The following is an 18,126-nucleotide window of genomic DNA, read 5'->3' as shown; positions in this document are numbered from 1 at the left end:
TAAGCTTAGCCCTGCAAAAGCTACCATTAGTGGGAAATGAAATGAATTCTTCCTGTAAGTAGAAATGGCAGCTCTCTGATAGCCCAGTGCAGACTATTCAACCCCAGATGAATGCAATAACATCACAAATATCAATTTATTTTGGAGAAGCAGTTGTTTTAGGGGGAAAAAATGTATAGCAGTGATGGATGAAGGGAGACAATATGTAATAAACTACACTGAGTTTGCCTATACAGAGTGAACCTTATCAGTTTGGATGGAATTTAAGCACTTAGTCTGTTATCCTTTCTTTCAAGACAATGCAGTGATGGAAAACAGAACTCTGTCAACTCAGACAAACTTTTAATTCCACTTAACTGCATCTGAAAGGTAAATTTCAGTAAATTAATCCAAATTGCTTCCTTTTCACAACACATGGTGCTGAAATACAGTACTTAACTTCATTAAAGAAAAGACTGCTTTTATTTAGAGGAGACCTAGACACCTTTGAAGTCTAACAGGTAAATTGCGGTCAGATGATTTCCCTTCATATGGTAGCTTTGAGCTTGAAATTTCCATCACTGGGGCCTTGTTTGTTTAAATTACCCTGTCTGCCTCCCTGGTCAGGACACTGCCTGAAGAGTGCCTCCTGATGCTCATGGGGAGGGGGATCACTGCTCCTCCAGCCTCTGCAGCCAAGGAAGCAGTGTCACCTTTGCATTTGTTTGCCCTGTGTTCAACCAGGGATGAGGACACAGCTTCAGGACTTCTCTATCTTGCAGGGCGTGGCATGCAGATATCTACAGTCAGCAGAAGAACTTCAGGGTTTGTCAGTTTGGGTGCAAGAGCTTTCTGTGGTATGGAATGGTCCCAAAACACCTCCTGGTTCCTTTGTGGAAGGTGAACCTTTATATCTTGAACTGGCCTAAATTCTGCTCTTAGTTTGCCCAATTTTTTTGAACCCTGGTGGATATACAGTGTCCAGAAAAAGACATTTTGGGCAGTTCAGCAGTGCATCAGTTGGTCTTTCTTCCTCCCAGCCCTGCCTGCCTCTGTCAGATATGCCATCTTGCTTCTGTGAAGGCATCCTCTGCTCCTCCTGAGCAGAGAGCCAAATGAGGGAACACAGCATGTTCCCCTCCTTAGTTTTTTGCTGTTTCTATTTGATCCTCCTTTAAGGTGAGCAGATGGCTCAATGCCTCCTTTAACAAGCACTGGCTCTGGCAGTTCTGTCATCATGCCCTTTGCACAGCCCCAGGTACACGAGCCCTCCAGTGAAAGTAAAACAGGAGCACGGTGTAACTCAGTGCAGTAACAACAAGAGGTAAATCTCCCGACTGTAACAAATGATATGGTGATGACATATCCTCCCTCCCTGGATGGTTTTTATTGAGGCTTCTTGGATTATCAGGTTGGTCAGAGTGCACAGAATATATTAATTAAAGCTGTGGAACCTGGCCTCAGCACACAGCTCTCTAATGCATCTCAGTAACGACGGGAAGTCCTGACATTCATGTCCAAACCTGTAGCATCTCTGTGCTAATAGACCTTCCCTGTCAGCTGGCCGTGACTGATAACTTCTTTCCCCTTGTAAAGTCAAAGAGTTAATTTGTTATCCTCCAGATGGGGCTGAAAAGATGCGCAGCCTCACTTTTACCTGCTAAACACATGAAAAGATCCATGTGCTTTACCTTGTTCTGTTGTTCTTAATAATGTGCTGCCACTGTGGGATGACACAAACACAGATGAAATTAGAGAAAAACAAGCAAAAGTCTTACATGTTTACTTTCACTATTACTTAAGTGTCTCAGCTTCAGTATGACCAATTCATATGAAGCAGTATGCAAATGGTGTTTTAATGAAAGCTATAAATACCTGAAAGTAAAATTATTAAAGAACACAGAAGTCCTTTGGAAACATAATTTGTGTATAGATTTCAGTTTTGTTTCATTAAACTAAATTCTCTATTGGTAATGCATTAGGTATTTTATTTTAGTGAAATTTAAATCCATCATGAATATTAAATCCATATTTCTGAAGGCGAACGAGTAACAAAATTGGAGCACACAAGTTAGGATTTTTGAACAATGAGGTATTTTTCAGCAATGGTTATCCAAGAGCACTTTCTGTTCTTTCCTCCTCAATGCTGATTAAGATTTAAAATACAATGCAAGATGTTTTATGAAGAGGTTTCTTTTCCTTTCTTGTTTTCCACTTCTCATTTGAGCTGTGTTGAGTAAAGACAGTGTATAATATCTGTTTACATCTGACCCAGCTCAATGTATTCTGACTGGGGCTGGACACAGCCCTACAACTGCTAACTTTGTTAAGCTGCCTAAGATTTGTTTGATGCAGCACAAACAAAATGTTTTCTTAGGATTTCTTAGGATTCAAAAAGCAGCAGTGGCTGAGTTTAGATGATCTCTTCCTTTGTGATCCCCCCTTGTTGTACTGTTTCTCAGCCAGTGCAGCCTCGTTTCATCATCCAGTGCCAGGACTTCTACCCCCTGGTATCTTTTCAGTTCCATCTTTCTCCATTTCCTGCTTAAATATTCTCTTTCTCCAGTGCTGTTTCTACCTGCCATTTTAAACTCTGGCTGCACATGCTTGTGTGGGCCCTGGAGAAAGGATTAGCAAGGGACCCCTCCTGCATCTCCATCTGCTGCACTCACCTCCACCTCTCTGAGCTCACTTTGCAGGAGGCTGTGATCACACAAACACTGCACTTTGCTCTTCAGTCCATCCATGCCAATTAAAGTGGGGTATTTTGGAGCCTGCAGCCTTCAGCAGAATCTCTGAGATGGGGACATGTGTCACTTTCATCTCATATATCCTTGTCACCTGTCATTAATGCAGACTGCAGGAAGTGGGAGGCAGAGCTAGGCATCCTCTCCTTCATTTTGTGACCAGGAGGTGCATCTCCTCCACATTACTTAATCTTTGCTTTTCCTACCATTTTCATATAGGTGTATGTGTGTCCAGCTGTACTGCAGACTGGACAGACAGCATGGAATCCATTCTTTGCTAAATTCATGGATATCATAAAGCAATCTAGGCTCTTTCTGCCGATGTTTTCCCTTCTCTTGACAACTTGGCAGCCTTGTGGGCAGCCTCTGTGGCAGTGGCCAGTGCCAAGAACGTTGGGGTGAACCGTGGTCTAGACACCTACAATAATAAGTCATTAGCAAAACCTTTATGCTTATGCATTGGATCAGTTTTATATTTCTCATTTGGCACTAAGCTGAAGAAAAGGTGCCTGTGGTTATAAATGTAGGATCACATTTCTTTTACCTGTAGTTCGTTTTTATGTTAGTATTGAGCTACTGTGGTCAAATAGGTTAGACTTTGTTTAAAGTCTTGAGATTCCCATTCACAACTACTCAGTCATAAAAACAAGGCTTCAGGATTAGATTTGTAGTACAAAGTGTCTCCTGTAGAGCAAGGCAGAAAAGGAGCTTATTTCACTGGAAGAGTTAAGGCTAAGTGAGTTTGACTGTATTCTGTGTTAATGCAAGGCTTTTTCCCCAGCTATTTTTAGCCTGTTCCAGCAGTGTGTGTCCCACTGTGGTCTGCTATGCATGAGCTTTGCTGTGAGGTTTGCAAACACTTGTATTTCTGTGTTGTGAGAACAGAGCATGTGTGCGTTATTGGAGCATGTGTTCTGAAAGGAAGGGCAGGCCATGCATGTGATCCATGCACGTTTCTGTTGTTGCCTGTGAATAACCATGTACAGCAAATGGGCTCTGGAAGAAAGCTTGTTAGCAGATGTCGTCATGGCCCTTCCAATTTATAAATATCAGCCTTGACATTTATATTTTCCATGTCCAGAGCTTTCACTAGCCAGATGTTCTGAGCATTGGCTTCTTGGAGTCTTTAACAATGACTCCTCATGGCATATTATCTATTGCACACACATACACGCACAAATAAAAGTGATCTGGCTCTTATCAAACAGATAACATGGGAAAATGCACTCAGTACCCTCAGGTAATTCCTCTAAACCTGAGCTGCATTTTAACACAGCTCTACAAAACTCTTTATATTCACTCAGCTGAAAAATAAGTTGTCTGATTTAACAGGCAGAGAAAATTCAATACCCAGTAGCACATTTACCCTGCAGTGTAGGGTGGGTGAGGAGTGTGCTTTGTGTTAGCTCAAGGCTGACTGCAGTTGCAGACACTAAGAAGTGCTGAATGGGCTCATGCCCAGGCTGAGTTGGATTCCTCAAACACATGAATGGGTAGTAAAGCACCTGCACTCCCTGTATTGCAATTCTGGATACAGAGGTTTTTCCTTTGGCAAGGAAAGAAAATGCCAGAATAAACCTGCTCAAATGCCACAACCCCAAGTTGGAATTTTCTATTTGAGTGCCCTGTGTGTCTAGCAGTATCTAAGCCCTGAAAATTGCAAATCTGCTGTTCCTCTTAGGAAAGTAATAAAAAATCCATAAAATACAAAGAAATTCATCTTCCAGTGAGTTATTGTAAAGAAAGAGAAATGTCTTTAAAATTCAGTGGAATTTAATGTCTTTAAAATTCAGTGTTGTGTGCAAACACACAACACTGTCAGTGCTAGCCCAGAGGAAAAAGGTAAGGGATATGGGATTTATTTCTAATTCTGCTATTCCCCTTCTGACTAGTGAATTTCATGGCCTGGAAAATGAAGTGAGGAAAAGTATGACAGGGAGTAAGGCCACATTACTATTGTGGTGGGCAGCTGCTTTATAGGAGGGGTTTAACCACAGTTATATTGTGGTATCTAATAAGACAGCTTCATTGTGGAGTGAATCAGGAGGAAATTGGATTCCCTTACACTCCCAGGATCATGGGGTGCACTGCAGGCTGGAAACCCAGCAGGATCCCAAAGGGCAGCTTTGGTCTAAGTCCAGTTACTCACTGGGATGAAGAAGTAGGATTTATTTGAATTCATATGGTTTCAATGCTGTAAAAGCCGGGTTCCTGCAATTATGAAAATGCCAGGCCAAATTCAGATTTCGCTCAGATCACCTTTTCACGATTCCTGAATAACTTAACTGAACAAAGTGAGCTTTATACCTGGGGCCTGAGCCCAGGCTGAGGGAGCCAGGTTTAGTACCTGGGAGCTGCTGGGTGCCAGCGATGCCTCATGTGGCAGAACCATGGAGAGACATGCTGCACACCACGCTCTCAGAAGCTCAGATCTGCAGAGACACCTCAGGGTCTGGGCTATGACACCTGGCTGGGAAAGCTTTTCAGTCCTTGCAGCCCTACAGACCAGCAATCAGCTTTTTATGAGCCACTGATGGCATCTCCAGGCTTTCAGAGGCTTTGGAAGTGCGTGAGGAGAAGGAGTTTGTGCTGTGACTGCTTTGCCAGCAGCAGGAGGAACCCAAACCTTGTGGCCAATGCAGCCCTGCAATGTGCCTGGTAGATGTGTTCTGTGAACCTTTTTTTATTTCATATGTGAGTCTAAGAGGCCAGTGCTTCTATTCAGTGGTACCAGCTTGAATTCGATAGTGCTCCAAATAAGTGGTTCAAAGATCTGACCCAACCTTAATTATTCTTACTAAGAGAGACACTGGAAAAATACAAGCAGAGAGCGAGAAAGTGAGCCCAGTGAATTAGAAAGAAAAATGTGATACAGACTAAGCAAAGAGGAAAACTGTTATGTAGAGATGGAAAAAGAACGAGGAGAAGGAAAAAGAAAATTAAAATCAAGTGGAAAAACACAGTATATTGGACATCCATTTAAGCTAGTTTATATTTTGGTTGTTCATTCTGCTCCTTAATACATTGCACAGACATCTCAATAGCTGAAATAATTTTATGTTAGAGAACAGTCTCCGAGAAAATACTTAATTTGACAGGATGTGTTAGATATTTCCCCACTACCACCTATTCTAAATCATTTTAAAATCTGGAGGGGAAAGTCGATATCTTTTACAGTGTTTAACAAAAAAGTGACAGGGTCAAGTATATACATCTCTATGAATGTATGTGTTCCCCAAGCACATCTAAACATGCATGGTTAATTCTGTGCATCTGCAAAAAATATTTGAGCCATAGGGCCCACACAATGCCAAACAAACACTTGAGTACACAGAGGAAAGGGCAGAGCAAGTCATTCTGGTTCTAATTAATTGAAAAGCTGAGCCCGAGATGTAAAATATGGATTACAGTTTTGACCACCCCAAAAATATAAATTATTTTGCATGTGAGGCTGTATTGGTGAGAGCAGGCAGTTTGCAAAATACAGACAAAAAACAGATATTCTGCTCATGCTTGGGATTTGGTTCAAAACCACCTGGTTGTAGCTCCATCAAATTAACTCCCTATGCATTGTGTATCAACAAGTTGCCCAAAAATCTTCACTGGCAGGGTTTTTCCAATGCTAAGCCCATCTGTGTTTGTGCCCTTGATGTTCTTGCTTACTTTGGCTGCAATAATGCAGTCATTATCTGTTCAAGGAGCAGTGGAAAAATGATTATTTGAGCTGTGATGATGAGTGCCTTAATCACACACACAAATCAGGTACACAGCCAGATGTGTGCAGTGGGTGGGGGTGAGTTTGGGCATGGTTTGGAGCCTACATCCCTATTTAGACTATGGTGAGCACATCCTGGCTCAGATGTCAGTGCAGAACTGGTAGAACAAAGGGCTCTGAGCTATCCCCTCTTAGCAAGGGCCTGGGTAAAACTGGGATGCATTATCCCAGCTCTGTGATTGCCTCATCCCACTGCAGAATCACAGGGGATATTCCTAGGATATTAGAGAATCATCAAAGCATTTCTTAGAAGGGCTAAGGAAAGAGCTAATGTTGTCATCTCCTGTCTCAGGACCACCCAGACACTACTACAAATCATGGATCTTCAGCAACAGTATCTTGAATACTCTTCACAGGGATTTTAAAGAATTTAATTTCTTTTTTTACCTCTTTTTCTTTTTTTTTTTTTAAGGATGACATGTAGTTTCCTGATGGGCTGGTTTTAATAAGGTCAAAATCTTTGTTGTTGCCATATCAGAGAGGAATATAACATCTTTTAGTCATTAGATGGGAATGGAGTAATTACGCAGAGGGTGTGCTTCAAAGGTTATTGGTTTTTACATTCTGTGTTTTTACACCATTCTGCTGTTGTCTGGAAAGGAGCAGCAGGCCTGATTCTGCCACAGCCACAGGTGTGAGTGCAGGATGTGTATTCACTGGGTTTTCCTAAAGGACTTTGGGGCAGGACATTGAGAAGGGCCATGCACCGTCTCCTCTGGGGGTTGGGAAGGCTAAATCTGACTGTGAGGTGCAGGAATCCTTCCCACAAACTGGAAGTTCACCTCAGAAAAGGGCCCTTGGGCTGTGCTGGAGTTGTTTCTCACCTGCTCATTCCCTGCCTGCTGGATGCATCCCCTGTCCACTGTGTTCCCCAGCCCTCAGGCTGCACTGCTGTGACAGCAAACTCCCCTTTCCCTGTCTCAGATGCAGCAGTCCCCACTGCCCCATCCACCCCTGTCCCCTTCTCTGGCCCCACAGCAGATGATCCACTTTGCCTTAACGATGTGACCCACCTGTGGCTTTAGGATGCCCTTGCTCAGCCTCACTGCAGGTCAGTGTCTCTCCAGGGCTGAATTTGTCATCACAGAGATGTTTTGCAGGTGGCCTGAGCCATTGGGACCTGCAAATCAGAGCGAGAGCCTGCAAAACACTTCAGGTTGTGTTAATGCTGGTGGTGTCACACCAACGCTCCGAGGTCCTGACTCAGAGCAGAGCCAGGGGAGTCGTAGCACTAAAGTGATTTAACGAGGTTTTGATGGCTCCTCAGTGGGTGACTCGGGGATAAAAACCAAATCTCCTGGCTTCCAGCCCACAGCCCATGCTGAGAGGGGCCCAAAACTGCACCAGAGGAATCTGAGCTGCATCTCAGCATTGAGCCTCCTCCTGCTTACACCATCATGGCCCCCCTGGAGCCCCTGATCCGAGTGAGCCACCTTTTCCTCCTTTGTGTCAAACTCCGGAGCCAAGATCCCATGGAAGGGACAGCAGCTGCAGCCCTGCCCTGCCTGGTGCTGGGCAGCTGTGTGGGACTGCAGAGGGGAGCTGTGTCCCACCAGCAGCTGCTTTTTGCACTGCAGAATCAGCAGTTTTCCCTCTTCCCCACCCTGCTGTCCTGACCCAATTCGGGAACCCATCCCTACCATTCAGGGCCCCCAGTGGGGCCAGAGCTTGGCTGGGATTCAGGAGACCTGAATTCCAGAGACACAGATCCTTAGAAGCAGCTCATCTGAACAACCATAGAGGCATGCCTTCATGGGGAAAGGGTTGTCCTCTGGAGATGTCTTGTTCCCTATAAACTGTAGCAGGAAGTGGTTATAAGCCTGCATGGCATAGCCACAATTAAGGCCACCTTTTAAATCCTACTAAAGGCTTCCATCCTTGTGTGCAGTGTCCTGCTCCCCAGCTGCATTTCAGTACCTGGTGACAGTGTGGTTCATGATTGTGACATGCTGCTCACAGCTTTCAGAGCCACTGCCTGGTGAAAATTGTGCTTCCCTTTCCATCTTTTCTCTTGGTATGCTGTTCTTTCTCCTTGAGATGAGCCATGGCAGATGTCCTAACAAGCAGAAGTGTGGGATTAATCCTCTGCCAGGGTATTTGCTCTGCCCTTTGCCTCTGCACAGGAGGAAGGCTTACAGGAGCCTGCTTCAACAGGGGGAATTGCTCAGTGTCAGTCTCCAGAGGAGCCAGAGCACTGGAAAAAGGCAGGATCAGACCTTGACACTGCTCTCAGATGAAGATGGTTCCCATTTGAGTCTCATCAGGAGAGTTCAGATGGACAGTGAAGGGCTGTGGAAATGCTCCTGGTGCTGTTGCTGACCCCTCTGTCCATCATGTGGCTGAGGCTGTGCTGCTCACAGGGAGGGTGGGTGCTTGCACTGTGGGACATGGCCAGAGATCCAGGCTCCCAATGACCCTGGGGCAACCAAAAAATAGCAGGGAGAAGGCTCCTCTTTGGCTCATGCCAGATCCTCTCTGCTGGCCCCACACCAGTGTGTGATAGTGCTTACTCACTTAGCTAAGGCAGTTTACTACACTACTGCAAATAAGCAGTGGCCTCCTCTGGACCAAAAACTGGATTCCCTAATCAGATCCAGGTTGGATTACTATTTTTTTTAACGAACTGAACCTTGTGAAAGTATGAGCCTCTTGGCCTTGGTCCCACAAAGAGCTTTAGGATGTGCTGAGTTGTAAGTATGTGAATACTAGTGCTGGAAGCTCTGGTATTTGCGTGCTCACAGTCCTGCTCATCTGGGACCACAGGGCTCAGCATCCTGCAGGATTTATCCCTCAGGCTGCAAGAGCAGTGTCTGTAAGGAAGGTAATGATGAAGAGAAAGATGGGGGGAACAGAGCCTGTGTTGATCTAAAGAATCCCTTCCAGAAACACATGAAATAATAACATGAACATTTTGGAAGATGGGGATTTCATGTTTTTTTTAAAAGGCTACTCTAGTTGTCTTCAAAGTTAAATCCTTGTGACATTTTTCTAGTGATTTTTTTACTCCCCAGCATACTCTTGTTAACTCTTGGTTGAGCAGTATTCTTTTTCTTCAAATGTGTGGTCAGACTTCTTGCCAGCCAGCCTATTTACAGACTGCAGTGGGTTGGTCCCAGCACTTTAAGCAGATGTATTTTTCAAATCTTGATGAATAAATTTTGGTGACATAAAGAGGCCTGCTTAGTTCCAAGAATAATTGTCTTCACTTGCAGAACATTATTTCTGATCACCAGAAAAATAATGTGATCAGTCCTTTCACATCTGTTCATTAAATAAAAAGGGGGAAAAAAAAGTATGGCAAATTTTGTTTGAAAAGAAACAGGAAGCATATGCTTAATATCACTTAAGAAAACCCCTAGCCATCATAAGGTTAACATCAAATCACAAATGCAAAACAGTCATTATTGTATTTACTCAAAAATTTTCTTTCACTTTACTAGCTTTTTAGGTTTTCAATTGAAGCATGCATTTTTCAGGTTTCAATCTAGCTTCTTTCATCAGATGCTATTGTAAGAAAGGCTGTCTGAGTCAACATTTGCTTACATTTATTAAAAATAGTTGTCTTGTGTTTACATAGCTCCTTTGATCCAGAAAAATCCCCAAACACTCTGTAAGTTATACTTGAAAGGGTTATTTCCTCCACCCTGAACCACGTTGGGCCCAAGGCATGGCAGCAGATTAAGAATGGATAGAAATATCACAATAATTGGGTTGGTCCTCACCCCGTCAGAGAACCAGCAGTTTTCCATAGCTTCAGAGCAGTTCCTGGGACCATAATGGTGGTTTGGTCTCAGGGGGCAAAAAGCAGTGCCAATACTGTCTGTCCTCTTGGAGATTGCCTGTTTTTGAAGCACTTGGCAGGTACAGAGGCAGTGGTACCTACTGCACCAAGCACAGGGCTGGTGGGATCTCACTGTTTCCAGTTTGGAGCATCTCATTCCAGAGAAGACATGGATCAGAGCCAGGGAAGAGCAGAGGAAAAGATAGAGGGAAAGCACTTGAGGACTTGTAGAGAAAGGTGAAGGGAATTGTTTGTTTAAAAAAGAGAAGGCTGAGGTGAAACATGATTAAATTTTCAAAGTATGTGAAAGGCTGCTGAGAGGAGAAAAGGAATAAACCTGTCCTGGGGAACTGCTCAAGCCATGACCTCACACTGTAGCAAGGGAGATTTGGTCAAACATTAGGCAGTAATTCTGGGCATCAGAAATGGGGAAATGCTGGAATGGATGGCTGGACAGACTTTGGAATTGCAGTCATTATCACTGTTTTTTGAGACTGGATGAGACAAATGTCAGGAGGGGTTTAGATCTTGTTCCTGTGTCTGGGGCAGATGGGCCAGAAAGACTCTCCTGGTCCTGACCTGTGTTCTTCTGCTGTGATGTCCTGTGTGGTCAGATGAACCCTGCTAACATGGATTAACCAAATCATGCTAAAAATTAGCTTGTGAGCTCCCTTCAAACTCCTCACAAGACAAACCAGAGAGGAAATTCTCTCAGTGTGTTGCTTGTGTGTTTCTTTTATTTTTCAGCTTCAAAATGCTTCCAAACCATCAAGGTGCTTCAGCACACCCCCAGCTTGGAGGACTTGAATAATGTAATTGCATTCAGTGGAATCTGTGCACAATCACAAAGCATGTGCCTGAGGCCCCATTTTTGGGGAAAGTTTTACACATTCTAATGATAGTAAGACAATGTATGAGTAATGCACTGATTTGAAAAACTGCCCTATTATCTGATCAAAAGAACAAGCTCATGAATATGATACCGCAGGTCATTTGGCTAAAACCTACCTGGAGTCTTCCAAGTTTTTAAAATAATCCCATACACAGAAGCAAAAAAGAGAGGTATGAACAGCAGAGCCAGTGGTTGCCTGTTAACCACAGATCATGTGGAATGTTTTATTAAAGATATTTTATCAGACATACAAGGCTGAAATACAGAATATTCTGGTCTGGCAAGAGAAGACGTGATAATAATTTAGATTATTATCCCACAGATCTCTGATTCATTTTTATTATTCTCTGTGTTCATTTCAGGAACGCTCAGATCCTCCCCAAGGAAGGTTTTTGGTTGAGTTCAGGGAACTCTGCTTCAACCTTAGGGAATGTTCAAGGATCAGTGAGATCCTACATGAACATGCAAACCTGCTCAGAGGGAGTTTGCAGAAGTCATCTCCTGACTCCAGGGCCACCTCTACGATCAGGTTATAATCCAGCCTGGGTGTCCAGGGCCCCTCTGTAATGCCCAGGAAGTGAAAGACCTTGAGCAAGAGTAAGATTCCCTCTAGAGACCTGCACTGGAGTGAGGTGGACCAGCTTCTGGAGAGATTTCTCTCCCCATTCACTACAGAAACAGTCTAGTTAAAAACTGGGACCAGATGTTTTACAAGGACTTATAGCATTTGGTAAAAGGCATAAGTCTCTTTAAATATCTCTAAACCACCTTGGCAGTCAGCTAAAAGTACATTAAGAAAATGTTTTTTATGGATAAGCTGTGATTCATTTGCTATTAGCAAATGCTTTGAAGACGTTAGTTGAAACACACTGTTCTTCTCTTGTAAAGCACTCAAGGAGTTTTTGAAAACAAACAACCCCACCTAACAGTATTTATCCTAACAAGAATGCTTTTATACAAATGTAATGTCTTGAAAACAGAAAATAACCTCATTAACTAAGGAGAAGTGGTCAACAATTCTCAGGTCCTTGAATAAGGGAGAAAAGAAAATCAACAAATAACAACCAATCAACAACAAAAAAACATCAACCCCACACAAAACAAAATCTAAACACTTATGGAAGTTGACTAGAATGCAGAAACATCGTACAGAGACAAAAAAATGTTGATTTAAGGCTGCTTTAAGAATCCCTTAGATGGAGCTGGCTGATGAGTGGGCCTTTGCAGGTTCCCTGGCCAGCCTGTGTGCACAGAACATCCCTGAGGAGTAGAAAGTTTGTGCAAGGGAAACTTTAATCTTACTGGAGGATCAAGCCCATAAAATGTGTCAAGAGCAGGATACACCCAAACTGGAAGTCAGAATGACATTTTGATGATTGTTTTAAAATTAAAATTTAAATTTAATTAATATCAGACCCTCCTTGTAGTTCAAAATTTAGTTTAGGGCAAAATTTTGTAGTTCTGTATCATGGCAATCAGTACCAAAAGATGAGGTGACACCTACCCATGCTTACCTTAGGGAAACCAGGTAAAGGGGAAAAACCTGAGTTGTGGTCCCACTGTCAGTGCTGCCAGACCTGTGCACCACATCATCACTCAGCAGGATAAATGAGAGCTGGATCAGAAATTGAAGCTTACCTGCATTTGTGTTGGATTACCCAGAGCATGCAGTTTGCTTTAATTCTGCATTGTGTTCACTGTGGGAATGATGTTACTTATGTTACAGGAGCTTGGCCACACAGTTCCTAATCCAGAGCCATTCCTGCCAGGCAGATTGGAAACAGCAGCATTAGTTTGTGGCAGATCAGCTCTTTGTGTTAAGTGACTGCAGCAATTCTGATGCAATATAGCAGAAACTCTAAAGCTGGGTGTCTTAGATCATCACTTCAAGACATAAACCAACCACTCACCACGGGAATTCAGAGAACTTTCTCCAGCAAGCCTTGATTTCAGAGTTCTCTGTTCACAGCAGTTTGTTGCTCTGGAACAAGCACTGCTCCTCAGTGTCAGAATCCTGATACTGGTTAGATGGATTATCTGCTCCCATGAAGCAATTCCTGTCTTTAATTGAAGACTGCCTTCTCTTTTTACTCTAATTCATTGCACATTAGTTAAGTTCACTTCTAGCTGCAGAACCACTGTCCCACCCAGAAGCTGTGGTGACAGTATAAAGGATGAGGGAAGAAATGAAATGACTTCTCCCAAAACTCAGGGTGAAGTGTAATGTGCAGGGATTGTCCATGGCATTTGATGTTGACCTCTTCAGGGTGGGCTCTGATCTTCTCAGTTTGTGATTGACTCAGCACATTTGAAGCATCTCAGCTAAAATCTATCTTAGTATTGCTTAGACAGAAAAAGACAAAAGCCTTTAGTCCTTCTAAATTCTGTTTCTGTGCAGGAATCTGAAGTAAGATGTTGTTCCTTTCATCTGATATTATGCAAGACACAACCTTTTCCTTCCAAGGTCAAGATCCTGGATATTGTAGCTAAATATTTATAGGACTGCATAACTTCTTCCCCCATTAAGAATTGTATGAAGGTCATTTCCAGTGCCTCCAAATCCCCTTTAAGCAAGATTTAGAGAATCTACAGGTATTAGTGTCACATCTTTTTTTTCAGGGGCCCTTGCCATTTTTCTCCTCACTTCTCAGCAGAATGTCTTGGGTTTAAGTCCAAAATCCACCCTGTGCAGTTTACATGCTTGGTTGTGCTGCTCCCTGACAACTGGTGGATTATGCTTCATCCAGTAATGGATGCAATGGGGGCATTTTATGAAATGGAGATTACAGCTTAAACTTCCAAATCAATCGTAAATGGACCTTTCTGACCTCCAGTGTCATGGGAGTCATGATGAATTCCAACCTGCAAATTCAAATCAAAGCACTGACTCAAGCTACAATCAATAAGCAATCACACTGCTATTGAGGCAAATCCACAGTCAGGGAAACCTAACAGCAACTGAGTCTGGTTTTGGCTTTGTGATTTGATCCAAAATGGCTTAAAGCCAGGAAAAGAAATGAACCTGCTCTCTCTCGCATGCTCAAGGTTATCAGTTGTGTAAGGGGATCCTTGGAAGTTCTTTAAGGTTTGTGAAACAGGGAAGGAATGTATTCTGGACCCTCCTGGTCACTCAGGATGTGCTCCATGGTGAGTAAGACTTGTCACTGAGACATGGCAAATGTTCAGACCTTTGGTAGGAAGAAAGGACATAAGAACCAGGTCATCCTGGGTCAGCACGAGGATACATTTAGCACCATTTCTGATACTGGCCTGTAATGAATGCTTAAAAATGGAGTGCAGTATGTGAGATACATTAAGAGCAGTCCCTCCTCTGGCTGTATTTTGTCAGCAGCCAGAAGCTGAGGGACATCCTGGATCAGAGCTGTTTCCACATCATCACAGTTATCAGTCTCTCGCACTCTCTTTGGTGTCTAATGTGTGCATAAAATAATAATAATAATAATGATAATAGTGATAATAATGATAATAATAATAATAATAATGATAATAGGAGTTGCCATTGTGGTTGCTACCACTTGGGATGACAGTTCGCAGAGTAGAGATAAGGTTCTACTGTTTAATTTCCTTCTCTTGTGTTTTCTTCCAGCACCACCACGTTGCCTTCCTATATCAGGATAACCAATGGCTACATCACAGTCAAGCCTCCCATCTGGATTTCCAACCAGCTGGATCAGAGGCCACGTCCCGAGCGCCCATCCCAGCCCCAGCCCACGAGCTCAGCCCCAGCCAGCCTCTCCTGGCCATCAGTAACAGTTCCTCTCTGCATGGCCATAGCTTCCTTTCTCCTGAGCCTGCTGCAGCCCTCCTGACCACATTATATCACATGCAATCCCTTGGAATAGAGAGATAATTTATGAACAAATTGGAGTTTAAGACAACAGTTACAAGCTGGACCTTCTCAGTGACTCAGTAGTGCCTTCTAGCTGATTTTGTCTCTTTGCCCAGATACATTTTGAAACTCTAAAGCTTTATTGTAACACTGACTTACATCTTCTTTTTGTAGAAGGATCTTTATTTCCCATAGTGCTATGGGGTTTTGTAAAATATACATGTTCATATAAAGAAAAAAAAAAGAAAAAGAAAAATGTATTTATTCGACTGGTAAACTTATTTTTCTTGTTGTATATGTTAATAACATCCCTATTAATCAGTAGCGATGGTGAAACAGATAAATTAATATTTTCTATATTTGTTTTCTGACAACTCTGCAAATGTCTGAACTGACACCAAATGAATGCTTTCTTTGTTTCTTTAACCATTACATTTTACAGCAACTGTCCAATAAGTACATTTCTGCTGAACTTCTTTATTTCACTTCTTTTATCTCATTAGCATATCTTACACTGAACAAAGCAGATTCTGCTCTCTGGGGCCTGTGCCCTTTAGAAAAATAAGTTCATTCTTAACTCATTAGCTGCCACAGTCTAAAATACCAGTTATTTTTACATGACACAGTATGTCATTATTCAGGATAATCCTCTACATTCCCCCTGTTTTCTTTAACTAAACTATTTAACTTCTTCAGAAATTACCACTTTCCTCCTTTGCCCTGAAATTAATTAATCAGCTAACACATATTAAAACACCCTTTTCTTAATAAAAAATTGCTTTTAAAGTCCAGAATAATCCTACTTGGAATTATTTTCTTCTCTCCCTCATTTTATATAAATATAAGCCTACAACTTTCTTGAGCAGAAATGAGAAGAGAGCTTGGTCTGTCTATAGGTTATAAAGATGCAGTGCCCTGTTATTCTGTAGAACTCCTTTGTACCAGTTGTGTTCATGCCCATGGACAACCTGGAGGCAAAAAACATCTACAAATTCCTCTTTCTCTTGCTACCATGAGCTGATAGAGCTGATATCTCTGTGCTGAAATAATTATGTCTTGTCCAAAATCTCCTCAACACCACAGGAATCAAACTAAACCCCCATGTTATGGAGACATGCAGAACGTTCTTCCATTTCTAAACTATGGTTCCTGACTTAGATGGAAAAGTTACAACCCCTTACTCTCACTGAAAAATGTGCTCTTTATCCAAACAGCTGTTGTTGAGGGATGAGATTTACAGCATCTATGTGGAAAAAAACCCAGTGCCATCTTAAAAATTATTATGTTTAAAAACATAATAATTATGTTTATGTAGATGTTTTTTCACTATCAGAACGTGATGAAAAATCTCTGGATACAAGAGTTTGTAAAATGAGTTTTGGTTGAAATTGTGGGGTCTTTTTCCTAAGTCATCTACAAACAAAAAATCAAAGCTATGTGATGAAAACATCTTTTTTAGAAGTCTCCAAATCAGAAAAATACAATACAAGCTTTTCTTTAAAAGCACTGAGAAAAGCAGTGCTTCTTCACTTTGGAAAAAATATAATAATGATAATTATAGCAATGTTACTGGTAAAATTCTGGCTGAAAACAACCCTGTAAGTTTCCCAGCAGCCCTACAGCCTGGTCTCTGGAGCTGCAGATGATTCCATGCAATCAGCAAGACTCTGCAGTGAGAGAGAGTTCAGAATTCACAGTTTGCTTGTTGTCATACCAGTTATTTCATGAAAGTAAGTTAGAAAGAAACTAGACTACAAAAATCACAGGATTTCATGATGAAATACTGAGCATTTCCATCCTGCATCCCAGCCCACTGCCTTGCAAAGTCCAGGGACAATTCAGGTAATTTCTTTTTAACTTTCTGGACACCATGATCCCCAGCCTTTGCTCTGTTTTTGACAGCAGGTTGTGCAGGTTTCTGGTCAGTCTAAGTGGGTAATAGCACAGAGGGCTCTAAGCTTCCCCCAGCAGTTGATAAGGCTGAATGGAAAACTTTGAGCTTTGCCCCACATGTGAGATTCAAACAGACCCCGTGCATACTTTCATATTGTGTATTTTGGCTAGCAGAAGATTAGAGATGTTAGTTTTGGACAGGAGCCATTCACCTTGCATAATATTTATTGCACAGAGATGGATATTGAAAACATATTTTGAGAACTTTCATTTTGGTTTTATTTGAGCTATTACTCTAGAAATGCCTTCATTTGAATATTATGGTTTAAGAGACCTTCAAATTGAACAGTAATGCATTTTAAAAAGATTATTGGTTCTCCTGATGTGTTCAAGGCAGAGATGAAAACTAAATTATAATGTCTTATTTACAAGACTGTAACTGGAAATAAGGTAGGTAAATCTAAAGGGTGATGATAAGTTACGTAGTAAAAGTGAACAGCCAACAAACCAAAACCCGTTGAACTTTATTTGTTGTAACCGGATCATATCCAAAAATTATTCTGTGGTGCTGTCCCAGGAATAATTCCAGGTGTTGGAAGACCTACAGTATAAATAGACCGGACCATGTAAAGATAAGGGAGAGAAAAAAGAGCAGAAAACAAAATAACTTGTCCAAGACTGTAAGGAAAATCAACAGGATCAAGACTAGAAATTATAATTCTGAAGTTTCCCAATCTGTGGCTTTCTCCATAAACCTCTGGAGCTTTTTATTTTTTTTAATATTAGAAGCACACAAATCTCTCCACACTCCCAGCTGTCACTGTGCTGCACAGAATAGTCACTCTTTTATCACCAGTGATGTTTTCCGGACAGTAATATTCAATTTTCATTAGCTCAGATACTGTGGTATGTTTGGCTATCACAGGATGTAAATGCCTTGGATATCAAAGTATATTTTAACATCTTCGCATTTCCTGGCATTTTCTCTGTAATTCTGGGAAATTATTGAATTTTACTAGAACCCCTGTGCTGGTGCCCCACATTTGTGCAGCCCAGGTGTCAAAACAAGGTGTCTGCTGGATTTGGGCTCTACACACCTGGTTTTTGCCACCTAGAAGCAGCTCCATCAGTATCTGAGCTCTCTGTGGCTCAGGGAGGAGACATGACTTAAAGATTAAATGGGTTTCTGTAGATCTTAGCTCAGGAACC

General features: G+C 42.1%; 1 protein-coding gene across 1 annotated transcript in view; it reads left to right on the top strand.

Annotated features, from left to right (window-relative positions):
* TRABD2B (TraB domain containing 2B) overlaps positions 1–15,262 on the top strand; it is a 258,759-nt gene extending 243,497 nt beyond the window's left edge. Inside the window, exon 7 of the mRNA XM_064720222.1 lies at positions 14,782–15,262. Within this exon, the coding sequence (XP_064576292.1) occupies positions 14,782–15,004 (223 nt within the window). The 3' untranslated portion in view covers positions 15,005–15,262. The remainder of the gene's footprint in view (positions 1–14,781) is intronic.
* The last annotated feature ends 2,864 nt before the right edge of the window (positions 15,263–18,126 follow it).

Source organism: Zonotrichia leucophrys, chromosome 8 (assembly GCF_028769735.1).
Source record: "Zonotrichia leucophrys gambelii isolate GWCS_2022_RI chromosome 8, RI_Zleu_2.0, whole genome shotgun sequence".
In the NCBI taxonomy this organism is placed as follows: Eukaryota; Metazoa; Chordata; class Aves; order Passeriformes; family Passerellidae; genus Zonotrichia; species Zonotrichia leucophrys.
Note: the sequence above shows the minus strand (reverse complement) of the source record. Positions and strands in the feature narration are given on the sequence as shown.